This window comes from Postia placenta (assembly GCF_002117355.1).
Source record: "Postia placenta MAD-698-R-SB12 unplaced genomic scaffold POSPLAscaffold_17, whole genome shotgun sequence".
In the NCBI taxonomy this organism is placed as follows: Eukaryota; Fungi; Basidiomycota; class Agaricomycetes; order Polyporales; family Adustoporiaceae; genus Rhodonia; species Rhodonia placenta.
This window is the reverse complement of record NW_020169848.1, coordinates 626340-651595: the sequence shown is the minus strand read 5'-3', so window position 1 is coordinate 651595 and position 25256 is coordinate 626340. Positions and strand designations below refer to the sequence as shown.

The 25256-nt window shown below is 54.0% G+C and overlaps 8 protein-coding genes across 8 annotated transcripts; 5 read left to right on the top strand and 3 right to left on the bottom strand.

The window, feature by feature from the left end:
* Positions 1 to 871: 871 nt before the first annotated feature.
* Positions 872 to 1208, top strand: POSPLADRAFT_1061407 (hypothetical protein; the record flags this gene model as incomplete). Its single annotated transcript, XM_024481374.1, has 2 exons — positions 872 to 896; positions 958 to 1208. 2 exons carry the CDS (start codon positions 872 to 874, stop codon positions 1206 to 1208), a joined length of 276 nt encoding a protein of 91 aa, XP_024334520.1.
* Positions 1209 to 3016: 1808 nt separating this feature from the next.
* Positions 3017 to 5195, top strand: POSPLADRAFT_1155954 (hypothetical protein; the record flags this gene model as incomplete). Its single annotated transcript, XM_024487012.1, has 4 exons — positions 3017 to 3088; positions 3147 to 4348; positions 4405 to 5089; positions 5145 to 5195. 4 exons carry the CDS (start codon positions 3017 to 3019, stop codon positions 5193 to 5195), a joined length of 2010 nt encoding a protein of 669 aa, XP_024334519.1.
* A 2519-nt stretch (positions 5196 to 7714) lies between these two features.
* POSPLADRAFT_1185701 (hypothetical protein) lies at positions 7715 to 9537 on the bottom strand (the record flags this gene model as incomplete). The annotated part of the gene is made up of 7 exons (XM_024489170.1): positions 7715 to 7833; positions 7886 to 7963; positions 8040 to 8214; positions 8293 to 8408; positions 8473 to 8646; positions 8700 to 8999; positions 9118 to 9537. 6 exons carry the CDS (start codon positions 9535 to 9537, stop codon positions 7925 to 7927), a joined length of 1224 nt encoding a protein of 407 aa, XP_024334518.1. The 3' UTR covers positions 7715 to 7833; positions 7886 to 7924.
* Positions 9538 to 9720: 183 nt separating this feature from the next.
* Positions 9721 to 12289, top strand: POSPLADRAFT_1155849 (hypothetical protein; the record flags this gene model as incomplete). The annotated part of the gene is made up of 18 exons (XM_024486994.1): positions 9721 to 9867; positions 9922 to 10075; positions 10130 to 10226; positions 10285 to 10397; positions 10448 to 10461; positions 10518 to 10615; positions 10676 to 10872; positions 10943 to 11108; positions 11164 to 11187; positions 11243 to 11269; positions 11323 to 11397; positions 11448 to 11493; positions 11545 to 11574; positions 11634 to 11704; positions 11759 to 11848; positions 11912 to 11939; positions 12008 to 12108; positions 12172 to 12289. The coding sequence occupies 18 exons, from the start codon at positions 9721 to 9723 to the stop codon at positions 12287 to 12289; spliced, it is 1596 nt and encodes a 531-aa protein (XP_024334517.1).
* A 175-nt stretch (positions 12290 to 12464) lies between these two features.
* On the top strand, positions 12465 to 13559 carry POSPLADRAFT_1049927 (hypothetical protein; the record flags this gene model as incomplete). The annotated part of the gene is made up of 3 exons (XM_024479876.1): positions 12465 to 12613; positions 12684 to 13074; positions 13134 to 13559. 3 exons carry the CDS (start codon positions 12465 to 12467, stop codon positions 13557 to 13559), a joined length of 966 nt encoding a protein of 321 aa, XP_024334516.1.
* A 196-nt stretch (positions 13560 to 13755) lies between these two features.
* On the bottom strand, positions 13756 to 19087 carry POSPLADRAFT_1155878 (hypothetical protein; the record flags this gene model as incomplete). The annotated part of the gene is made up of 11 exons (XM_024487000.1): positions 13756 to 13884; positions 13946 to 14134; positions 14192 to 14730; positions 15600 to 15793; positions 15853 to 15897; positions 16369 to 16401; positions 17438 to 17958; positions 18040 to 18057; positions 18138 to 18327; positions 18421 to 18710; positions 18821 to 19087. The coding sequence occupies 11 exons, from the start codon at positions 19085 to 19087 to the stop codon at positions 13756 to 13758; spliced, it is 2415 nt and encodes an 804-aa protein (XP_024334515.1).
* A 669-nt stretch (positions 19088 to 19756) lies between these two features.
* POSPLADRAFT_1049925 (hypothetical protein) lies at positions 19757 to 20072 on the bottom strand (the record flags this gene model as incomplete). The annotated part of the gene is made up of 3 exons (XM_024479875.1): positions 19757 to 19839; positions 19897 to 19990; positions 20055 to 20072. The coding sequence occupies 3 exons, from the start codon at positions 20070 to 20072 to the stop codon at positions 19757 to 19759; spliced, it is 195 nt and encodes a 64-aa protein (XP_024334514.1).
* A 3010-nt stretch (positions 20073 to 23082) lies between these two features.
* Positions 23083 to 25133, top strand: POSPLADRAFT_1185685 (hypothetical protein). The gene is made up of 8 exons (XM_024489169.1): positions 23083 to 23182; positions 23240 to 24051; positions 24166 to 24235; positions 24291 to 24393; positions 24459 to 24634; positions 24688 to 24751; positions 24805 to 24859; positions 24920 to 25133. The coding sequence occupies exons 1-8, from the start codon at positions 23166 to 23168 to the stop codon at positions 25123 to 25125; spliced, it is 1503 nt and encodes a 500-aa protein (XP_024334513.1). The 5' UTR covers positions 23083 to 23165; the 3' UTR covers positions 25126 to 25133.
* The last annotated feature ends 123 nt before the right edge of the window (positions 25134 to 25256 follow it).

Here is a 25256-nt window from a genome sequence, read left to right as displayed (position 1 = left end):
AGATCGAACGGGGATGGACATGCTCTTGCTAACATCAAATCGAGGGATTAGCACAGACCAGTAGGCGCCGGAGAGAGAGTCGCGGTGTCCTATTTGTTTTTATTTGGCTCACAACAAGCCTTAGGTTATTGGCGCTAACGCTATCGCCTTGCGAATGCAACAAGAACAAACAACCTCATACTGGCGCCAGTGGCCGTTTGACACCGGCCGTTAGCTTTTAAAAGCAATTATCCTGCGGACGCATTGTTTCGTCGTTCTTCCTCCAAGACTCAATTTACCTGTCGTGACCTTGGACGCAATCTGCCTGAAAACTGATATATCTTACCTTCATCGGGTCTATACCCGCATAGATTGAGCATTATACTCAGGCTGTCTATCAAAATGTGTGCTGCCCATATCACCCGTGCCACTTGCACCTCGAGGGCTCCTCTCCTCCATACATCTCTGTCCCTAGTAGCGTCGCGGTTATCACCAACACGGAGACCTATTGATGGATCAGGACGGCCTTATTCTACAAGCGATAGCGTGAGTTACTGATGATATGTTACAAGCTCATTAAATCAAACAATGAAATTCTTCACCAGGCCTCTCGAACAACAGAGGACACCGCGGGGACCTTGGCGGGAGCGCGCATCCCCCAGTTCACAAATAGCATCAGAACCCTTGATCCACGTCACCTGGCTGCGTATGATGTTGTCACATCCAGCCGTTTTACAACGCGCCTGTGGGGTCTCAGCAATTTCTGTACAGCATTGAAGATCCGTTTACGGTAGAGTTGTCGCATACGGAGGTTACACTCTGGTATTGGACGCCAGATGATTCCTTCTGCCGCCTTTCCGTAAATGGTTTTTGGTACGATCGCAGAGAAGGCATGCGACCCTTCCTGCCCTATGCGGGTACGTACAGAGCCCAAACCCGCCTTTATGGATACCATGTTCACGCTTTATGGCAAAACAGGGAAACTCCTTTTGCGTTTTGAGCGTTCGCCTCTCGAAAAACATGCTGGAAGACGCGTCCTCGTCTTACGTGTCGTGCAAGTCCTCGAACCAATCAAGCACCTCGTGGAAAACTATGACGGCTATATCAAGCTGCCAGAGGAGGGTGAATTGATTGTTCGACGAGGCAAGCCTGTGCGGATAGACGTTGACATTCACTGGAAGAACACGCCTATGAACCTCATGTATGACTTGGCGTACCCTTCTACTTAGCAAGGCATGCCGGGTATTTATACTGACTAGTTCAGGATGCTTTATTCACCTGCGGTACGTCGGTGACATTATAAGAGATCATATATGGTAACGAATGTAATGTCGTATTGAGGACTTCAATCCAGGTGTTTAGTCTCACACTGCGGAACATATTCCATGGTCAGTGCAACCTCGGTTATGCTTCATGAGCAGACTCGCTATGTGACTGGGAGTCACCCTGTTTCAGGGAATCAGGGAACTCAAGCACTGGCCGATGATCGCAATGTTGATCGTAATCATGCCTTATGACATTGTGGTCTAGTAAGACACGAGCCAGCGACGTCGACGAACAGAACTCGTATGTCAAGTTCGAGGACCGTTGTTGAGCCAGGCTCTGTCACGATGATGTTTCGAGCACCCACGTCGTAGGTATAGATATACTCAGGCATTCACGAGTCTCTCACATGAAATAGGCCTTTTGCATTCAAAAATACAATAATACAAGAAAATACAGCAACTGCTCCGTGCTCGTCGAGAGACAGCTGAATAATATATCTGGTCAGCATTGACACAACGTGAAGGAATGTACTAAGGATAACGAACCGAGAACAATTACTTGCTCTTGGGTGGCTCAGCACAGTTGCATGCCGGGTAGCTGCAGGACCCGCCGTTGGCCTGGACGTTAGCGCACTTGACTGTGTCCTATGTCCCAAACCAGCATCAGCATGAGCGGTCCATTCGAATAAGACTTGGACATGGAAGGTGAGCTACTCACAGACATGTTGTTCGAGTGTGTGGGGTAGTTGTAGACTGGTGGATACGGAGGGCAGACGAGCTTTATATAGTGATAGCGAGTGGTGCAAGCATCGCGAGGTGGAACGAGCAGCGGCGTAATGCGCGTATGCCGATTGGTGTGGAGGATGGCCATTTGAGGAATGTAAAGCTGTTGATTGGGCGATGGCACCAGTATTGTGTTGCCCTTAGTCACTCTGTTGAAGCTTTCTGCTCGAAACGACTGGATCCGTTCAGGACAGTCCAATAGAGACGTTCTCGTTCGACAAGGCTCGAGTTATACATATATTAAGTGCGAGACCTCCTGAATTGGTCACATGTCAGTGCTACACATTGTGCTGCTAAATGCACCCGAAACGTCTCAGGCTGATGCTATTACTAGTACTGCACGAGTGTTCCAAGCGAACATTGTAGTATTCACTAGCACGCGGCAGCCCAGTATGCTTCAGACTACGCCATCACAAGCGGCTAATTACTGTAAAGGGCTATCCTGCTATCATGACACAACTGCGTAAGAACGCTGAGATGGAGACACTGCAAAAGGTTCAACGTCGCGCGCTATTATGCCAAGACGATGTCGTTGACTTACCTATTATGGCTGCGATATTTCCCGATACGGTCGAGAACATGCAAGGCTCGAGTTCTCAACCCCTTGTGGTGTCTGCGCATTAGTTCTATGTCTGCTTTAGATCGTTATGCCACCCTCTGCTATGGGAAATCAGTCCCCATCACCGTTTTCCGGTCCCAAGTCATCTTACTCTAACTATCTCGCTTCGAAAAGGCCCAGCCGTCAACATTATTGTTGCAAGGTACGTTCTTCACATCCATGGATATCTGGGCAAGTAGGAAGGTCAGAGTGCAAATGCCAAACATGTTAATCAGTCTGTGATCGTGCCTTATTTCATCCTAGATAACCCCTTGTATTACCAGAAAGGTCAATTTCCAGAAGATACCCGACACCCGAGCTCGTCCGACGAGTGTACTCTACACCGTGTACGCTAGCGGCGGCGTCGACACCCAACGCTCCGCGTGCCCGCATGATTCGTTCGCTGTCTGCCCCGAGAGCGGTCGGGACGTCAGGGAGGGGTGCCGTCCGTGTGACGCGTCGCGTAAGTCATCCTTGTCTCTCGCGGTCGTCCGACAAGCTAAGTACATCCATCCGTCCAGAGGTTTGCGACGGAAACCCCCGCCCAGGCACCAAAGAAAAAGAGACACATTGTTCGCAAACTCGTATTCTACACTTCTGCTGCGACCGCGACGTTCTACGTGGGTAGCGCGTTCGTCGCGTTCAAGTATCCCCCATACTATGACGTTTTCGTCGAGAAGGTGCCGCTCGGCTCGGCGGTCATCCAGTATGGTGAAGATCACGACTGGGACACTCTCACCCTTCAGAAAATCATAGTCTCGAGCAAGAGTGCTGCGGAATATCTGCAGGGGCTCGTCACGGGCTCGCGGGACGGCGTCAGCACGCCCACTGCTCTCGAGAAGGCTAGGGATGCGTATGACAAGACGAGGGAAGTCGTCATCCACACCGCGGGAGCGTCGAAGGATCGCATTCAGGACTCCAAGGATAAACTGCGGTCCGTAGCCGGTTCGCTGAAGACGGGCGTCAAGAAGAACGACGGAGAGGGCTCGAAAGCTGTCGCTGTCGCAAAGCACCAATCCATTCAGTTCTCAGAGGGTGTTGAGGAGCTCGTTCGTCGCGCAGAGGCCGCCCTTACGGGCAAGCCAGTCGACACGCTCCCGACAACGACCATAACACCTGAACACCCGTCCGTGGCATCCGACAGTGTTCCTCCGCGCGACAATGACGCGAAGGAAGGCTTGGCCAAGAGCAATGTGTACGATATCCCTCTTCCTCTTGGCTTTGAGCCTCCACCGGGTTTCTCCCGCCCTGCGCCGCCAAAGAAGGCCGCTCCCCCGCCAGAGCCTGTCGAGGAGAAGCCAACCCTGCCTCCTCTGCCGCTTGTTGCGCCTGCTGTATCTGAGTTCAGTGCGTCGGAACCTATTATTTCGCAGCTTGCATCCGTCATCGACGACCTCGCTTCGTACCTGAATGCCAATCCTGCTGCCGCTGATAAGGCTCGAGATATTCTCGACAGCGCGAAGGTTGATCTCACCGTCCTCGCGTCTCGCATTGACCAAGTGAAGGAGGAGGAACGCCAGAAGCTCGAAACCAAGCTGGACGATCAGACGCGCGAGTATACGATCAAGCTGCTCGAGCTGGAGATGGAGGCACAGGACAAGCTAGACAGTCAAGAGCAAGATTTCAGGAAGTTCTTTGAGGAGGAGAGAGTGAAATTCGTGCAAGCCTATCGGGAGAAGCTCAACCGCGAGCTGCAGACCCAAAGCGAGATCATCAACGAGCGGTGTGTGCACACAGAAACTCCCAGTATACTTGCTCTGATGAGTTTTTCAATCATAGCTTGAAGGAAGAGGTCATTGCGCAAGGCATTGAGCTTCAGCGCCGGTGGATCCGCGACATCAAGGTCCGTGTCGAGCAGGAGCGCGGCGGTCGTTTGGCGAAGCTGGACGAGCTCGCAACGAACTTGAAGCGCCTAGAGCGCATTGCCCTCGACAACTCAGCCTATCTTGACGAAAACATCCGGATACACGCGCTGTGGTCTGCACTCCGCGCGCTCAACCACAATGTTGATGCGTCCGTGCGCAAGCCATTCCGCGAGGAACTTCGTATCCTCCGCCATATCGCTGCGGCGCGCGAGGATCCGATCGTTTCGTCGGTGCTCGAAACCCTCGAGGCATCGGACGTGCCGGACGTTGGCGTCGAACCGCTCGCAGACCTTGCAACATGGTTCACGACATCTGTCGTACCGGCGGTGTCAAGCGTAGCGCTGGTGCCGGACCAGAATGCTGGTGTCCTTTCTCACCTCGCATCGCATCTAGTATCGACATTCACTTTCCGGAGACAAGGCCTTGTTCCGGGCTCGGACGTGCTCAGTGTGCTAGCGCGCGCAGAGTACTACCTGAACGAGAAAGATTTGGACAGCGCTGCTCGTGAGCTCAATCAGTTGCAGGGGACAGCAAAGGTGCTTCTATCTGACTGGCTTGCGGCCGCGCGCCGGAGATTAGAGGTGGTTCAGGTATTGGAGGTGAGCTGCGGTGACTCTTCTTGTCAAGCACATGATCTGACGGGTGTTTTGATAGGTGGTACAGGCTCAGGCTACATTAGCGTCTCTGGTAGTAGCACAGGACTAGAATGTGTCCCACCTGCTAGCGTACACCACGGACTTGCTAATCTCAATATACACTCGCGGTGTATAGAACCGCCGTCCAATGAACCCGCCGGTGATTTGTATACTTGTCGTCCTCAGCAAAATGACCCATGGTTTCCGACAAGCAACGAGCTACATCTCTGGGAACGACTGCTCGTTACTGAGTACACATCGAAAAGAATACAGTCTCATCTCTATCTCAATTCAAATGTACGCACACTCGGCTGATAAGCATCTGAGAAGTACTAGCAAGCATACACGCTCTGGAATGTATAATGCATAAACCAACTCTTCCGGCGTGTATCATAAGTGAACGTTTCTCAAATGATAATCTGAAAGTCTTCTCACATTACTTCTTCCTTCAGCAACAGCTGATACCTAATACACGTTTGTCCCCGCCGCAGCGGGTGTCAGATGTACCACTTGAGGAATGAGAACGTTGACATTGGTCGATTCTGGTATTCAAATATCGGGCCCCACGAACGGCCTCGACGGAGCCGAGAGCACAGCTCTCGTCCTGACGCCGCCCAATCACGCATCTTACATTCCTCAAATGGCCATCCTCCACACCAATCGGCATACGCGCATTACGCCGCTGCTCGTTCCACCTCGCGATGCTTGCACCACTCGCTATCACTATATAAAGCTCGTCTGCCCTCCGTATCCACCAGTCTACAACTACCCCACACACTCGAACAACATGTCTGTGAGTAGCTCACCTTCCATGTCCAAGTCTTATTCGAATGGACCGCTCATGCTGATGCTGGTTTGGGACATAGGACACAGTCAAGTGCGCTAACGTCCAGGCCAACGGCGGGTCCTGCAGCTACCCGGCATGCAACTGTGCTGAGCCACCCAAGAGCAAGTAATTGTTCTCGGTTCGTAACGACCTTGTGCTTTGGAGCATGGAAGTTAAACGAGAGTCTTTCTACAGGTGCATTCAAGCCGAGCTGCTCGCCGGCTAGCGCGAGGCACTTACGCTCTCCGTAGTACATCATTGACCGAAATACAATTGCGGATGCCTTTTTGGTAAACTGTGTGACGAATTAGTGCTCTACAGCCTGATGCCGAGGGCATAGCTCCTAGAACCCGTGAAAATGCGAGTTGCATTCGGATATCAGCTAACGAGGTGCAGAGACTGAAATGAGAGCACACATCATTGCCATACTTCACTTATGCACCAGCGACATGCCTGTGTCCGGCATCCCCATCATGAGGCCCGAGTGGCCGTCCTCTATGAGCGACTCTCAAGGTTAAACACAATCTTGAAGTCTGCATGCCAACAGATAGTCAATCACGGGTTGGACGCTCTATGTTCGCCTTGCATGCCATATGATATAGGTCACCCTGGCAATGTGAACCACAGAGAGGTATAACGGTGCGTAGTAGCGTCCGACTGGAAGCGGGTCCCGCCGGTAAGGGGATCTAAATAAAGGATCATCAGGACCAGTAGAGGTAAACCCTTGTCACCTGCTAGGATCGCTTACGCTCGTTTACCGTGAGTGATCATTCCTCTAAACCATACAACGGCCTCAAAGGCGTGTCTTCTGGCAGGCCGTCAAAGTCTAGTATTACTAGCTTACCAACCTTGACCATCTAGTAATAAACTACTCTTTACCCGCACAATGCTGGACTCGAGCAACCTCTCTGTCTTGTCTTGTCTCTCCCACAGTAACGGAGATGATAGTCGTGTAACAGACCGTCTTCGGTGGAGACCCAGAACTCACTCCGTGCTCTGACAGATCTACCTTACGAAGTTCTTCATTGTCACAGATAGATTACTGAGATCCCACTCGTCATTTGCGGACCCCTCCTTGGACTTTGCGCATTGCTGCGATAGATCGTGCGCAACGAGCTTGTCCCTTAAAAGATATTCCACAGCATTCTGTAAAGTGGCTCTATGGCAAATTGTACAAGACGTATGGCGTAAGACCGGGAAGAGTGGGAGCGGAAGTCCAGAAACGAAGTCATACTCACCCTATGGGGCCAAGAGTTGAAGGCCGACATCGCTCGCTATGGATGTCAATAGAGCCTGCCTGAAACGCCTTGCGGGGAAACTCTAAGACGGTCCGTAGGAGTAACCCAGCAATCATGCATGCGCGATTTTGACGGTGAGGAAGTGGATGGTCGGGACGAAGCTTTCACCGTGAGTCATACGGCGTCGGATGTTCGCGTCGAGTCGCTGATATCTTATATGCGAATTGTGCGGCCGAACGGACTGTGATTCCTTCGTGCCAATATACCCACGAGGAGTGAGCGTTTTGCCTGCTGTGAGATTTAACGCAACGCACGAGGATGCTTGTACTTGAGTGAAGCTCGACTGCAATGTCGAAGGCCACCTGTCACATCGTGCATGGTATTAGTAGGCTCGGGCGGTGCGCGCAGAAATTTAACGGCGTCAGGGTAGATGGCTCTATGCATATTTGCAGTAGGAGTCTATATGGAGGGTGCACCAACTTGAGAGCTGGGTGTTACGAGTACCAAAACCCAGTCAATCATGACGATGAGTTACAAATGCACAATACACCACATCAATCATGCGGATGGCTGGCATACTAAATAATACAAAGGCATGAACATTGTTTCCTGAAGAACCCATCGAACGTGTGCAATGTGAAGAACTGTGGTACAGAATTTGTATTAGTCGCCTACATCTAGAATGTTAGTACATACATCCGGCAGTCCCGACACGAACGTCTTGGCCCAGTTCAGCTATGGCGGGTAGTCCCCAAAATCCCAGCTGAAGCACTCCTGCGAAAGCAGAAATCCCCATATAAGAGCCTGGCACAGCGAGCATCGAAGCAAATTCATGAGACCGGCGACTCACCACACAGTCCTCTTCTGGCTTTGCCTCCGGGACTTCTCGCCCCGCCTCCACGGCTGGCGGCCACGGATGTGAGAGCACCTCTTCGATGACATTAACGATCCCGTGCTTGCGTATGTCTACAGCCCAGGATAGATTCGTCACGGTGTCATACACGATAGACCGACCGAGGTGGCAGCTACATAAATCCAGGCGCGAATTAGACAAGCCATGATGGAAAAAGTGAGTCTCGAGACAAGCGCATTGGCTCACGTACCGGCTCTCCATGGCGAATCCGCCGAGGGCGCAGGACGACAGCACACCGTTGCATGTGCCCATCGCAATCGGGTCCGCGGTGTGGTAGACGTGGGTGATGTGCTGCTGCACCTCGGGCTGTTAGCGGAACGCTGGCGTCAATCGGGCTAAAACAACAGGCGAGTTGAGGAAGCGACCGCACCGGTGAGGGGAGGTGCAGCCGTCCCGCCGCGATCTTCTCGCCCGGGGACTCGATGGCAACCACGGGCGCGCCGAACGTCACGCCAAGGAGCGATGCGAGGGCGCCGCCCAAGGAATGCCCGATAATCCATATGTTGGATTCCGGGTACATGTACGTGATATTGTTGTACAAGTTCTGGCCCCATTAAGCAAGCGAAAACCGGTGGAACGACGAGAGTGCCGACTTACAGTCCCGATAGAGTAGAACAGGCTCTCTTCAATCAGTGCCTCCTCTAGGCAATCCTGGTCGCATTTCCACCCACCGCGGTAGCAGTTGCACACCGTCGTCCATGTCCAGTCAATGCGGGCACAGCAACAGCTGAACAGTAGGTTATCGTTGAACTTGTCCTTCTTCGATGTAGGACCTCCGCCGCCGACAAAGCCTGCGGACGTGCCCTTGATCGCGAGCACAACCGTGCTGTTGTCCGGCGTCGCAAAGACGTGCCCGCGAAAGCCGTCCGCGTCGGGTTCCCAGCCCACGGGGTAAGTCTGCGCAGGATCGTGAGTGGGACATTAATACACGCTGTATGTGCGAGAAAGGTTTGTAACGTCTTGATCGCCCAAAGCCTGTCTCGCAAATGAATTGTGGATGTGGCAAAACACTCACGACGTTCCAACCGCCACCCAGATCATACCAGCCGGCCTCTGCAGGCTCTAGATACGCATTGTTCGTCATCTTCGCGATCTCGAGGAGCGTTTCACGACTCTCGACGTCGGGCCCGATCACGTCGTCATCGTCCCAGTCGATTGGCACGGACTCCGCATACTTGCGTGACCGTGCGCGTGCATCAGAAAGGGCTGCGAGAGAAGAGGGTCTACGGGATCTGATGAGTCGTGTTCCTAGTGTATGCTGTGGTCTCAAGGATTCGGGAGCCGGAGGTGCGTCGTGAAAGAGGACGTGCGCCGCGGACGAGACAGCATGATATTGGCGCAGCTCGAACCGCAGAATTGGCGACTCGTGGCTGTCGTCGTGAGTGAATGTCGTGAGGAGATATGTAAGGAGAGCCGTGACCGTCGAGAGTAGCATCGAAGAACATGCCGCGTTCGTCGCCGTCGGCGATCGAGGTGGCTGCAGCCGGTCAAGGCATTCTGATCACCCGCACCACCCTGTCAGTGCATACAGGGTCTAATTTTATTTTCATGGCGTCTCCGGCTGTACGCCTTATCGCCCCGCAAGGCAGGCGGCATCTTCTGTCCAACGTCGCCAACCATGTCGAGCGTCGGCCAGGAAAAAGATGAAAAGGATGCAGGCAGCGTCGAGAACGCGATCGCCCCGGCGGATAGCCTCCAACTCGAGAATAAGCGGGCATTCACGACCACACGCCCGGAGTTGTGGGCATTCTACGTGTACTATATTGTGCGTACGCGACGATGAAAAGGCGTTGGGCAAGGCTAACTGCGCTGAACGCAGGGTAACAATGGGCTCTCAGGTTTCAATTTCGGGCCCTCGCAGTTCCAGAATCTGCTGTACCTCGCGGGGTACGACCCAAGCTATGCCCCGTTCACCGTACCCTGCGGTACAGGCACAGACTGTGTACTCCCTTACCTCGGACGTGTCCGCGACGGTGCGACGGTCCTTCGATCATCTCGAGACCGCGTGCTCACCCCAGCTCTCACAGTCAACGCTATCGTTCTCCTGACTAATGGCATCAGCTTTGCGATACAGGCCGCCGTGCTTCTCTTGATCGGCGCCTGGGCGGACTACGGGCAGTGGAGGTGCGTACGGTTTTGAATTAGGACAGACTGGATTTACTCAAGCCATATCGCGGTGCAGACCCAATATCACTATCTTTTTCACCCTTCTTGCTGTTGCGGTGTCCTTCGCCTGGCTCGGGGTTGAGGATCCCTCGCAGTGGAAGGCTGGCGTCGCGTTGTACATTCTCGGGCGTGAGGACATCTTGCACCCCCTCAGGCACATTCACTGATGTAACTTCCAGTTATAACGTATCAGGTACCGCTGCTGGCCATCCCGACCTATGTTAACATGCGGCCTAATGACCCCTCCAGTGTGCGTTGACATTCTGGACTGCAGCCTTTCCCGGGCTCGCCCGGGACCTCCCAGAAATACAACAATCCGAAGATGATGTTGCGGCGGGCACCAAAACGTGAGCCCTTACCCTCGATGTATGCGTGTCCTCAATGGTTTCCCTACACGCTGTCCCCAGTGTGGAAGAGCACGCAAAATTCGAGTCCCTTGCGCGTAACCGCATCTCGAACATGTCCTTCACAATCTGCTCCGTCGGCGAGGTCCTTATCCTCGCCGTCATGGTTGGCATCCTCAAGGGGCTTCACTCAGATGCGAGCACGGAGAACAACACCAAGGCATTCAGCGTCCTCATCGCGTTCTCAGGCGGCGTCTGGCGTACGTGCTTGGACTGTCATGTTCCATGTGCAATACCTGCTGACACTGGCCGTGCATTGATTGGCGACAGTGCTCTGCGCGCTCCCATGGTTTTTCCTGGAGAAGCGGCGCGCTGGACTCGCGCTCCCGCCAGGCATGTCGCTATTGACGATCGGATTCAAACAGACGTATGTGGCGCTGCGTGAATGCATGAGGCTCAAGCAGACATTCCTGTACCTCATATTCTACTTCCTCATGTAAGTCGTGTGCGCCCGTGCATCTCAACACTTGATCTTTATGGTTTCGCCCCAGGGGAGATGTGCTTAATACCACCGTGTGCGCAAGGTCGTAACACTTGATCGCTGCTCTGTCGTACTGACCTCATACACAGTACGGTTGTTGGCACGCTACAGAACAGGTATAACCAGCGCGACAATTGTCGACCCGCATCGTATTGATTTACTCTTATAGTGTAGTATCCTACTCCACTCTGCAGCTGACATTGCTCCTCATCGTCGGGCTCATCACACAAGCACTTGGTATCTAGTGCGTGATGTCTGCCGCGATCATTGCGAAGGCTAATTCCTGCTTTGCAGTATCTACTGGGTAGTGCAGAAGTACTTCAAGATCTCAACAAAGGCGGTACGTGCGGCTCCTGACTTTTGTATATCCCGCGTCATGTTTAGTGCACAGATGCTCTGCTTCAACGTATTTTGGATCATCGTAAGCTCTCACGTGCTTTCTCCGCTGGCAGCTCTTCTCATCGTCCACATAATGCGCAGGTCCTAACGATTTGGGGCCTCATCGGCATCCACACGGATAAGTTCGGGTTCAAGCATGTCTGGGAGATATGGTGCGATCCTACTCTCCTTGTCGGACATTTCGTTGACGGTGTGCACGACGACAGGATGTATCAGGCATACTACGGCCTGGCGGTGTGCCCCTGGTACGCCTACAGCCAAACATTGATAAGTGAGGTCTCTCCTATGCCCCAAATGTACGCGCCCCGTCTTCGATAATTGTAGGAAACCACTCACGGCCTTTCTGCTAACGTGGCTAGGTTTCTCTTTTTCGCACTCTTCTCCGTGGTATGTCACAATTCCATCACACTCTCCGTCCCTGTCTGCTCATTGGTCTCCGTCTCACCTTGTGCCAGATCGGGAAGACCTCAGCGTTCATCGGGCCCTTCGTGTCCTCTGCCATCATTACTGCCTCGGGCAACAATGACAATTACCCGTTCGTCTTCTTGTTCTCACTGTGCGTTAACACCCTCGCTTTCCTCTGTGGTAGACTAACAGAATATGCTTGGGCCTCTTCCAGAGGCGTAGCCAGCACAGTGTTCCTCTATCTGGTAGATGTCAAGAAGAGCCATGCAGAGTGCGAGGCGTTCATTGCGGCCGAGGCCGAGCGGAAAGCATTTGCGGTTCCTGTTGTCTAGGGCACGTCATAAGAACAGAGATACACCTATCTAGATTTGCATGCTGGAATCACTTGTGGTACTATGTTGAACAGACCTTGCAGCCTTGTGGCGCGATCCCGATCGATTGCTTGCTCGATCGCTTCTTGTCATCGGTAGATTCAGATCTAAGACCCGAGCTTCTGCTCTTTGAACCATGTCTGTAATACCTCTGAATCATAACTTTCCATTCGACCTCAATATCCGACCGTCAACTAGCAGTGCTACTCGCAGTGAAGACACGCGATTTGGTGAAATCGCGCAAGCGAGCGCGATTAGTAAGTTCGGCATTGCAGGACGTGTATGGTGCGTTCAACCCAAACTTGATAAGCCTTCGTCCCATCGTGGCCATAACACCTATATTATTGACGAACAGGGAAGCATCATACATCTTGCTTTCCTACCTCGATTGCAGCAATCGCGATGCGCCCGATCAGCTCGAATTTGATCCTCCGCCATTCACGCGCATGGCATGTGCAGATCCCTTGACCATCATCGAGCTTGGATCGGGCACTGGGCTTATTGCCTCTCGGATTGCAGAGCATCTGCGAGTTGACCGTGATTTGCTTCTCGCCACCGATCTACCCGACGTATGCGGGCTCCTGGAGGGTAACCTCCAGGCATGCCCCGCAATCCGCGTGCAGCCCCTCACATGGGGAAGTACGGAAGCTGCAGTGGCCCTTGCCATATTTCTCGGCCTCACCACGCCTGGAGCAAATGAAGCTCACTCTCCCCGTCATCCAACCCACATCATCTGCAGCGACCTGGTACGTCCCCTCCCCTCCTACCCCACTCGACGGTCTCCCTCCCCATACTTCCCACGCAGGTATATTTCCCCGCATTGCTCGCGCCGCTCCTCCGCACTTTACTGCACGTCACATCTCCTCCCTTCCGGTCGCCCGCAGGCGAGAGCGCAGTGATCGTGATATCGTACAAGATCCGTAGCCTGCCGAAAGAGACGCCGTTCTGGTCCGCCTTTGGGCTCTGGTTCGAGTATGCACCGGTGCTTGCGCTCCGTGTAGGCCTCGAGGCAGGAGCCTGGTGCCGCTTTCCGATAACCCTGGATGGTGAGGATGAGTCGTATGTGTTTGTCGCGCGCAGACGGAGCGAGTCGAGGACGTGGACGATCCCTGAGAACGATCGGGACTTACTGGCGGGAGTAGGTGCATGGGGGACTTCTGAGGGCAAAGTGGACGACTCATTTGAGACGATGCTACTGATGTCATTGAACCCTGTGTATGACTACAATTAATTGAACAAGATTCCTCACATGATTTAGACACTCATTTACATATCCTGTAATGCTCGCCGATGAGAACACATTATGTTCATAAATGAATAGATGCAGTGCACACTCTACAGTTGATGTAGCATACGAGCAAGAATATAAAAGTTATAGGGGGCCTGGACCAAGCACATCTACCCACCAACTATCACAACTCTGTCATCTACGCCTTCCCTCTACGTAAATGCCAGAACATGACCATGATCGCAAGCGCCCACTGTTCGAACTTATCTTTCGACATGAAGAGCAGCGCTTGCGAGAGCACTGCCTTCGTGATCTGCGCGCCCATGCCCTGCAGTGACGTGGTTGTGAGCTTAACTCGCCTTGTTACACCACGGAATTGAATAACCCACCTGATACCACCCCAGGAAGCCCTGCTGGCGCCATACACGCGCAAGTATAGCAAGCGCGCCAACGTGCTTATTCTGCACGTGGTGGTACGCGTGTGGCGGGGGCGGGGGCACATGCTCCTCTGCCGCCTCTTCCGCGTCCGCCGAGCGCGCCTGGATGCGCACCTTCGCCATGATGTACGGGTAGGTCACCTGCAGGTACCGCTCTTAGTTAGCACCCACATCAATCACGAGCAGAAAGATACGCACAACCGTCGCGAGCGTCTTGCTTAACGCACCGACCGCAAACGCCGTCCACGCACTCAGTTTCGCATCCGTTACACCGGTCGCCTTCTCCTGTGCGACGAGTAGCACGCTCTTCACGCGCTCGTATGCTCCGTACGTGATTGCCGGGTTCACCGTAAGCACCAGCCCAGGCTTGATGCCGAGCCACAGCCCGCCGATGCCCTCCTCCTCCACGATTTCCATCGCGACCCCTAAGAACGAGTCGTCGCTCTCCTGCGGGCCCGCAGCCGCAGCCGCGGAATCGATGTCCGCGGCCTTACGCTCCGGCGTCGCACGGGCAGAACGCCGCCGTCGGCCATCAAGCGAGGGCCCAATCTGCTGCCGCGTCGCGATGACGGACACAGGGATGGTGAAAATCTGGGCAAGAGCACCCGCGATCGCGCCGAGGATGAGCTCCGCAGCGGTGGAGAGTGGGGGCGGCTTGGCGCCCTTAGGCAGACGTGCCGCGAGGCGCTTGATGTAAGACGTGCGCACGAAGGAGTAGAAAAAGAAATACGCGTATTCTGGACAACAGAATAAGCAGTCAGCATGACATCCAGCATACGACAATCACATCGGGAAGTGAGAAAGCATCGCGGCAAAGGCAGGGACGTCAGCAATAGTGGCATCACGATCAAGGAGGAATGACAGCGGCAAGTTGCCTCTGGACATTGATGTCATGGCAAAAGGAACCACACTTTCGCGGCAGCAATCTACCCAACAAGAGAGTGCGGAGCGCGCATGCTATTCGGGACCCACGCTAGTCCGCAGGCCAGACAGAGCGGCCATACGCCATTGTGCCTGGCGCTGCATGTGTAAGTACCACCGGGTTTGACGGAGAAAGTGCCCGAGGTGGGACTCTGGGCCCGCCCAGGACCAGTGCATCAGGGCCGACATGATAGGCTTTCACCAGCGTCATGTGCTCCATCCCGGTAGCTCGGGCGTGCAGGACATGACTGCAGGATATCATTGAACTAGAAGTATCAGGGGAGCATTGCATTCGGAGGTGGTCAAAATGTCCCATGCACGCTATAATGGCCAGAACGTATCCGTGACGTTCCACACGCCACACATGATGGCATCCTGGTCATCCTTGTCCACCCTTCCAAGAAGGCTTTAGCTTCTCAAGTCAGTAGCGATATAGTTTCGCCGCGCAGTACAAACGGCAATCCTCATCTGCAGGTAATCTCTGTAGTGACAATTTCCAGAAGAAATGTAGCTTCGCGAGCGTCCGGCTAGACGCCTCAGGATAGCCCAACGATGATTGCTCCGACCGCCGCAAAAACGGAAGAACAGAAAGTTTAAAGTTAAGTGGCGTATGGTTTATAACAGCTCCGGCGCCAGAGAAGTCGACTCCGCTCTACAGGCCAAGACATCACTGCGCAGGTTTTACCGACGATGCACGCCCACAACCGTATTGCAGCAATTCTGTGTGCGGCCTTCTGGGCAAAATTAGCGGTGGACGGCCGCCCGTGATCAAGGGACAAGTGGCTTATGATCTGATGAGTAGGCTTCCCGGCGATATATGGGACTTCGATGCGGATGCGGATGACGGCTGCAGCATGGTGCAAACGGTTGCGGTCGAGTCTCATGTCTGGACAGATGTGCGGAATACACACAACGCAAGAATAACAGCACAGGCGTACATGTTCAGCCGCGCCCACTGGTAATTGGCAATATACGGGTCCATACTGCAAGAGTATGGCAGTAACGGGTGTCATTTGATATGTAGCCAAGATGACGACACCTCCGTGACAGCCCGGAGCACCTCGACCGTACAACTAGACATCCAGGAAGCCTAGCGAGGGACCAGCTCCGCGCAAAACGCATTGTGCGAGCCCCTACCAGACATAAGTGCCGAACATTACGTCGGCACAGCTTTTCGGGAACGTGACACGGTGCACATCCGCCCGTGTTCAAGGAGTGGCTTATTCTCAGTGCTTCGGAGGCTAGTGCGGAATGGTCCTTTAAGGTGAGCACGGGCTGTCTGCTGCAACGGCCAGGGCAAAGTTCACTGCCCTCGGGCGGGGTTCACCAGTTCCATGATAGGGGCGCGCACCTCGTGCTAGATGCACACCGTCGCAGCGCATTTCCTCCGCGTAGATAGAACACGAATATGGTGCTCCGGCCATCGAATCGGGATTAACCCGAGTCTGACGAACCATTCAGACGCTCCCCGAGCGACCAATAAACACCTAGGTCAAATATAGGATGTATCTCGCAGCGTGTATCCACTAGCTGGCGGAACAAAGCGCATAGAAGAGTTAAATTGGGATATTGAAGGGGACTCACGCATGGAGAAAGTGTTGATCATCGTTGCTGTGAACCCCCTGTAGTACCCCGCGATGCCCTCTTCCTTCAGGATCTGGAGCAGGACGGAGACGACGCTGAGCTTTTCCTTATCATTCTCCCCCTTGGTATCCACGGTCGTAGCCTGGATGCGGGTCTTGACGCTGGAAGAGACGGCACGCGGTCAGTGTGCTGCGTGCGACGAACGCGGGGGTTGCGTACATGTCTAGCGGGTATACAACGCTGTGCACCATCAGCACCGCGACACCTCCTTTCAGGTAGTACACTCACGCATTGCTGAAACAGCCTCCGAGTGCGCCCGCCAGCGCATACCCAAAGGGCGTCAGCTGAGTCGGTTTCGTGGAAGACATTGCCTTGGTAGATGCTGTTCTCCGCAGCGACGAACGACGTGATAAATGGGTGCGCTACGAAGGAGGACAGTTGTGGGTGAAACGCGTGGAAGGGGGCTGGTAGCTACGCCGAGTTGCCTGAGAGCATAGATGATATGTTGCGAGCAAGACTCGCTGGGGAACGAGCGCACCGGTCGTTCCCCACACCCCTCAATCCGGCGACTGATCAACCTTGCTTACGGCAATCAATGCCGCCCACTGTCCGGACCATGTGATTCTCGCACACAAACTCCAAACAAAAAAATACACGCAGATGGCCAGCCTCAAACAGGAACCCTGACTAACTAATACATGTATGCAAATACAGCATACACACTAATTTCGCTCACGAAACGCATACTCGCAACAGGGACTTTCGTCACAATGAAATTTGCTTACAAACCTGGCTGGCCGGAATGGTGGAGGAACCTATTCACCCAAGGCGATTAATTTATGCGCCATACGTGCGTATTGTGCCTTAGCGTACCTCTGGTTTCCATTCTCCAGATAGCCGACAGAATTGTTGTAGTCCGTGTCGTCCGGAGGCACGTACCCCGGCGGAGCGAAGCGGCGAGACAGCACGCCCATCGCCTCCGCGGAGGCGATGACCGCCTGCTCTGTTAACAACGCCTCACTCGCAGACCCCTTGCAAGAAAATCCAGACGCTTGCGGAGGGAGCAGCACGAGATGGTACTGCGGGAAATGCATCGCTACGGGTGTCAGTGGAATGGCCGCGTTTCCCAATGGACATCCCCGCACCTTGAGGGAAAACTCGGGAAAGGTGAAGCTGGGCTTCAGGCCCACATTCACGCTCAGCTCGCCCTGCAGAGTCTGTGCTGTCCTTCCCGAAGAACCCTGCTCGAGGGGCCAGAAATATGCAGTGCCGACTATGTCTCGGAAAACCTTGTCACTAGGAGGGTCGGCCTCCTCGTTCGTAGCATACGGTCCGAGCACGCGTGAACGGCGCAAGTGCACTTTGATTGCAGCAGGCGCAGCCAGAACGCCCACTGCCTGCTCGTCCGCGCCCGCGACGGTTAGGAAGAGCGGGATCGGAGATCCCCGCGCAAAGGACAGCTGCTCAGATCGCGCCGCCACGTCCAGGCAATGTTGATGAGCGCGGTTGCATCACACCACCGCAGATACAGATGCACTCACCGGGCGAGCAACTGCGAGCTGCCAGCAACAGCGGCGAATCAAGATTCAGCTGTCAGTGTACGTGATGGGCGGGTGCGAAGAGAAGCATATACGCGCACCGTGCACTGCACTTCCACCTGCCGCGCGTTGAACAGTGTGCCCTTGACAGTCACCGGTGACAGTACCTTCCACCCGTCTGGATCAAACTCAGGGCTGACCAGCGGGGTGCCGTTGCGATACGCGGCGTGACGCGACGCGGACGGCGGGTCTGCGCGCCAATGTGGTAGGTACACGATGGCCGTAGACAGTCTGCAGGCCCTCCATAAAATTCAAGCGTCATATGGTGTCCATGTGCATATGTATGCATGTCAGCTAGGCGCGATCGGACATTGGCGCACGCACGTCTGGTTCGCACGAAAGAGCCCGCGACGCACAGTGACGATGACCTTGTACTCGACGTACGCCGGGCTTGCACGCTCAGAGAAGCTGGGCGGGAGTATGTACGTCTGCGACGCCCGCTTGCCCTTCCCGGGAAGGGCGATCTCGCTCGGAAGAGCCAGTGAGAACGGCCAGGACTGTTTACCGGTCGGCTTCGCGACCGCAGACGTTGTTGATTTACCGTCCCACAAAGTCGCCGGGAGATGCAGGAACCGGGCCTCCTCCTGGCCCACTGCGGTGACACCTGCGATTATCTAAAAACAAACAGTATTAGTCACGGTGCCTTAGCACTAACGCAAGTTCAATGGCTCGCATGACATGCGAGATGAGCGGATCCGGTGGCGTCTACGATTATCAGACTTACTGCAACGAACACGGCCTGCACGCCGCTCGTCTTATCGAAATCAAGCGCGACGTCCCCCGCGATAATGTCTCCGTTATGAAAGAGTGGAAGCTGCTTCTCGCTCTTGGCGTGGCTCCGCAACGACAGGAAGAGCCACGAACGGCCCTTGCTGTCCTCGAGCTGGTAGTCGTGCTGCGTGAGCTCCGCCCGACTGCCACCGACAGCAGGATATTCCGGAAGCTCGCGATCGGGGCTCCCTTCGTGGTGTTGCCTCTTCTCGGAATCCATCGTTAGCCACGCTTCCCTGCGGGACACGTTGCAGGAAGGGTATCTGTGTAGACAACAAGGGTCGGAAGTGTGCAGCTGCTAGGCTTATATCGGACTGCATCTGTGTGTAATCGGGCATACAGCCAAGATAACGCATGCCCGGACATGGAAGCCCAAGCTGCATCCTGAAGCTTAAGCTTGAAAAGCAGGCTGTCACTGGATGTCACATGGACGCGGGTTCTGGGGCCGGCGATGTGCCGGATAGCGTCCGAGGGAATTCAACGCACGATGCAATCTGGCACGATGGAAGTAAGTTAAGTTAAGAATATGTATATGCGATCAAGTCGGCATGTGTATGGCAACGTCGAGAGGTGATTACTACTGCTGTATCTCGTGTACACAGGTAGACCAACAAGCGTACATAAACAAAGTACAAGTCTAGGTTGTAGGATAGGGTGCGATTATGTGATTATACGACTACGGAGCGGGCTACTGCTACAAAGCGAGCGAGAGCGAGAGACGGACAATAACAAAGAACGATGCGATGTGGAGAGCACGGGCGAGCAGGAGCTTCGATAAGGGGAGCACGGACGATGTAGTGAGTGATTGACGGAGCAATTACTTTTGTTGTGCCGACCTGCAGCCGCAAGTGTGAGCTTCAATGGGGTTAAGAAAAGGCAGCTCGGAAACCTACACCGGTACGTAAGAGCATGCAATGCCACGACGACTGCAATTCGCACAGATGGGTCTACCATCACACTTCATCTTACGGCCTGCAGAACAGATAAGCATTGTTACATATGTGCACCACGAGATGAGACAATCCATACCTCGACAGAACTGGCAGGCCATTGGCGTGCGTCTAGGAGTACGAGGAGAATACGACTCGCCATCGGAGTCGTCGCTCTTGTCGTTCCTGTGTGACTATAGACATTGAACAACGAATGATCAGGAAGGGATGGCCTTAAACAACGAAGCAAGGGCATACGTAGTCTCGGTCGGCCATTAGGAATTAGTTTGAATAGTTAACGGAACGTGTACAGGTCGATACACGGGCAGGTGAAATGCAATTAAAGAAAGTTGACGAGGTTGAGTGGGGTATTCGACTGCAAGGGCTAGCCCTTATATCTCTCTTCACGCTGCGACACGACCGCATCAAGATACAGTCTCCGCCCCCGCGAATGATCCAGTGCCGTGGCGGACCACGAAGGTAACAAGTACACGAAGTCACAGATCCAAGACAACGTAACATGTTTCATCCCAACAAAGGTAAGACGCTGGAGGGTTGCGCAAGTGACAACCGAGTCATGGCTAAAACCAATGAACTCACTGCTTATTACAGAAAGATCCGAGAATTTGGACTAGCCTCGAAAACTGTAACAGATGCCGATGCCAAACTCACGACTGATTTGCCGGGCTCGATGGTCTCGCGGGAATGCTGGCTGAATAGTTGTGCAGCTAACCGGGTGCCAGAAACGTGAAACAAATGCGTTTGCGTGCAGGACGACTTCGATCTGCCTGCTAAACCTTGCCTGACATAAGGTGTCTTATGGCTACCGCGCGTTCGATGATTTCGGACTGGTCGTTCTGCCCGACTGCTGTGGTACCCTGGGACGAAAGAAGCCGCTTCTAACGCCATGAGGGTGATACAGGAGGCCCCCAGCCTGCGTGCCAGCCGGGAGCAGAATGCCCGCCCCTCGCTCGCCAGCGCCGTGTCCGAGTAGATCGTCACCGCACACGTCGCCCTGGATACGATTATCCAAAAACGCAATGCAGACGCGAATTGCGGACGCTAGTCCGAATAGATATGTGCCGGTGAAACAGATGCAACGTCGTGGTGCGGCGTTTCCAGCACAGAGCGCGTCTGGTCGAGGCCGTCAAGCCACCGCACTGGAGAACGACAATCTCAGAACCGCGTCAGAGATCTGCGATGGGAGCGAACCCGACGTATCCCGATGCGTCCCAAGTTTCGCGCTAAACATCGGCATTCCTCGGCAAACTGCTTCCACGTGTTTCCGATCACAATCCAAATCGTGATCCCGCCAGATCTCCTGTTTGCGCTAACCTAACCCTGACGCGGCGGCCCTTACAGCCAGCCGCGATCCTCTAGCGCAGTTGGGTGCCTCCAGCCGACGTGTTCGCGGATAGCATCGTGAAACGCACGTTCAGGCACGGCGGGCAGCGACTAAATTGCCACGTCATGAGCTGCGTCTCGAGCGCAATCCTAATCACACCCAAGAGTGTCTGAAAATCGCCACTATATGGCATTGTTTGGTACCGGCGATGCATCCAAAAATGCGAAAGGCTGCCACAGCGACAATGGGGTAACGCGGATTGAGATGATATGCAATCGGACTGAGTAATGCAAGTTGGTCTATTGGGGAGCATTCGCCTTTCGCGGAAGAGCGTCGATGGAAGCGATTAGCGTGTAGTGCCCAGCAAACCTCACGTATCCAGTTGTCCTGAAGTAAAAGACAACCAGCATGAGCTGTGACACCGACAGTGTCAAGACCCGCAGTATGCCTTGCTGCGATCTGGGGCGAGGATGTCCAGAAATGCATAAAAGCGGCCGAACGGCACCTCTGTGCGACTTGGAGACTGACCGGATTGGCAGCGTCCAAGGGACGAGTTTCACGGTCTAGCCTGGAGTTTGTGTCCGCAGTGCAAAAAGGAAGACAGAAATAACGCCAGAAGACTCTCCCGATCATAATGGAAGATGATCATCGACAAAGGTCTCATCCGGTACAAAATCTGTCTAGAGATTTTGACTTGTGCATCAGCGCTGACTGAGACTGGTAACTAGAAGCATTTCAACACCCACCAGCCTAGCGATCAGCAGATACCGGCACCAGTATTTTCGGAATTCAATGTGTGCCGTATGGCCAAGTGAACTCAACTCCGCCATGCATTCCCGTTGACATTTGCATTGAGTTGCTGTATGCGGGATGCTCTGCACAGCGTTCAGGAACGCCACGCAACCAGTGTGTCATCGCGCAGCACCCCGCGCGGTCTCGCCAGGAGAGCCGAGAGTTAGACCGACGCACACACAAGCCGCGGCATGCATGACCATGTCCGCCTGACAGGCGCTCTAGCGGTCACCACATGCAGTATAGCGCCGCGCACGCTCCGGAGCAGCATGTTCGAGGGCACACAGCATCGCGGGAAGACATACATAGTCTAGTGTGTACACACGTCTGAACCAGCGGACATCCTCCAGTTGGGACGCCCCGCCCGCCCGCTCATGCTCAGGTCCCCACATCCGTGGGCGCCCTTGGGCTGCGACGCGTCTTTTGGCGTTGCGTTGAGGTAATTAGAAGAAATTGCGCGCTACGTACCGCTTCGTGCTATCCCCGAAACCCGAGTTTCACATGCTCGTTATGCCAAAAATGCCCCGCTGGTGGGGCGAGGCCGCGGGTGTAGTGAGGTATGATGGCGGGGCCCACGAAGCATCGCTTATGGTGAGCGCGCCCCTGGTGTGGTCTCGCGCGCTGGTCGGGAGAAACTCCCTGGACGTGCAAGCCTCATGGAGATCGGCAGTAATGCAGTACTCCATCACGGGACGTGGTTGCTGGGACGGCACGGTGTACCTGGCAGCGACTTACAGGGGGTGCTCTAGGGTTCTATGCGCAGCTGAGAGGACTGCCACTCTGGACAAATTGTGGGGCCAACGGCGATCTGCTGCATGCGACCGTGGACCTTCAGCTTATGGAGATCTCGCTCGGCTGTGGTACTGCGGTATCTAATAGTACCTCCCACTATTATTCATCATGCTTGGGCTGTTGTGTCAGCAATGCAATGCCAGCCGCAGGGGTCAATTGGCTTACCTGGATACACCTTCGTAATATCCGGGCCAACGCCATTTCTGGACGAGCGAATGCTGTGTTGAGCGCGTCAACGTGATGCCAGGGCGCGTGACACTTGATGAACGTCTGTGACAAAGCGCGTCTGTGACACGCGCACGTGTCATGGCCGCGCGGTTTAGGCAGTCGAAGCTCGACGTCCTCCGGTCCTTCATCAACGTATCTACTGACTGCCTTCAACCCCCGTGGGCCTTGCTGGAGACAGCGATAGGAACTCAGCATAGACGGTGGAACGGATCATGTCGTTTGGGAGCGGGTGAGTCTTGCCAAACCGTCTATCACGTAATATGTAGAACGACGCCACCGTTTACAGGACTTCGGCTTTTGGTGCTAAACCGGCCACAAGCTTTGGCACATTGGGCTCAACGCAAACTCAGGGTGTCTCGCTCTTTGGCACACCCCTAGGCCAAAATCCGAACCAGCTGCAGAACCAAACCCCTGCGCAAGGGTCTTCGCTCTTCGGTACATCACTGGGTCAGAACCCGAATCAACCACAGAACCAACCAGCGCAGGGCACCTCACTCTTTGGAAACCCGCTAGGCCAGAACGCGAACCAGCAAATGCAAGCACCGACGCAGGGAACGTCACTCTTTGGTACACCGCTGGGACAGAATCCCAACCAGCACGCACCATCGCAGGGCACCTCTTTGTTCGGCACGCCATTAGGTCAGAACCCAAACCAGCAGCAGAATCAGAATCAGGCCTCAACGCAAGGAACATCCTTGTTCGGCACGCCATTTGGGCAGAACAACAATCAGCAGCAGCAGAACCAACCGGCTCAGGGAACTTCGCTTTTCGGTACACCGTTAGGTCAGAACCCAAACCAGCAGCAGCAGTCTGGCGGGCTTTTTGGCAACACCACCACGCAGCAGCCTTCGACAAGCCTCTTTAGCAACACGAATACACAACAACAGCCTTCGGGAGGGCTTTTCGGATTAAGTAACCAGCAGAGACCTGCGCTCGGCGGGTCTCTATTCAATAATACGCAACAGAACAACGCGTCGACTGGACTCTTTGGACCGAGTACGAACACTGGCGGGCAATCGACAGGTTTGGGCAGCTGGGGCTCGAGCACGACACAGCCTGGGCAATCAACCCTAGGCCCATTGACCAATACTTCTGGTGGTCTTTTTGGCAGGCCACAGCAACCGTTGGTGTATTTCTCATCCTATGAATCTTTTATTGATATATTAGATCGTTTGGTCAGATCGCTCGCAGCCAGCCAGACGGCAGGACAAGTGCCATTTACGAGATCAACTAAGTTCAATGATCTTCCTGATAATGTTAAGAAGATATTCGAGGACATAAAGTAGGTTGCTCTGGCAGGAGAATGCGACGTTCGCTGAGATGTGATCAACAATCAGTTCCCATATTCAAGGACGTGTGCAGATTAGCAATGACTTGAAGCAGCGCAAACTTGGCGAAGAAGCGGTCAAAGGGCAAGACATTGTCCGTGGTGTGCATAAGGTGAAATTGCATGGCACATGCCCTTGCTAGCAATTGAATTGTAACACTCGCCTGTATTTGTTTAGGAACTCGTCAATGCCATCACCACTCTCCATTCAGATGTGATGCACACACGAGATTTGAAGGCAAAGGTAGACCAGACAGTACAAGACACAATTGTTGCAACGCGGATTGTGGACGGTTTCCGCAACCCGCAACAACATGGCGCTTACCTGAAGAATCACGCCAGTTTTCCATATGAGTAAGAGTGGTGGACTTTTCGCCGGACCAGCGCATTGAAACCGTGAATCACAGGTTCTTCCAACGCATGACTGAACAGATGCGAGAAAGACTGCGATGGTACAAAACGACGATCGAGGTTCGTGTAAAGTTATCGGCGCAAAATGCGTTGCTTACTTTCGCTCACTGCAGCAAATCGAACGGAAGCTATCGTCTGCTGCGGCTCAATCACAGGCTACTCCTCAAGGTGGGATCCTTGATCGGTCGGTTGTACTACAAACTATTGATCTCGGCTCGTACGTTGTAGCGATATCGTCCACGTTAGAGGCTCAGCATGCAACTTTCGTTGCGCTCGCAAACAAAACCGCTGCTCTCGATGCGGAATTGCAGAAGATCAAAGCGTTATACACTCAGCTGTGGCGCGCGAAGACAGGGAGCATGCGTGACCCATTCTACGAACTTGATCGCACAAATGCAGGCGATTTTGGTATAGAGAGTCTAAATGCGAAGTGAATTACGGCAGCGGGACTCTGGATGTATGTTGCCCTGTATGATTTCACTCGGCATTCAACCACCTGGGTGGATGTTTGCTGGATTTGGCGACACGGATCCCGGAGCGACAACTGCTTCCTATATTCGTTCGA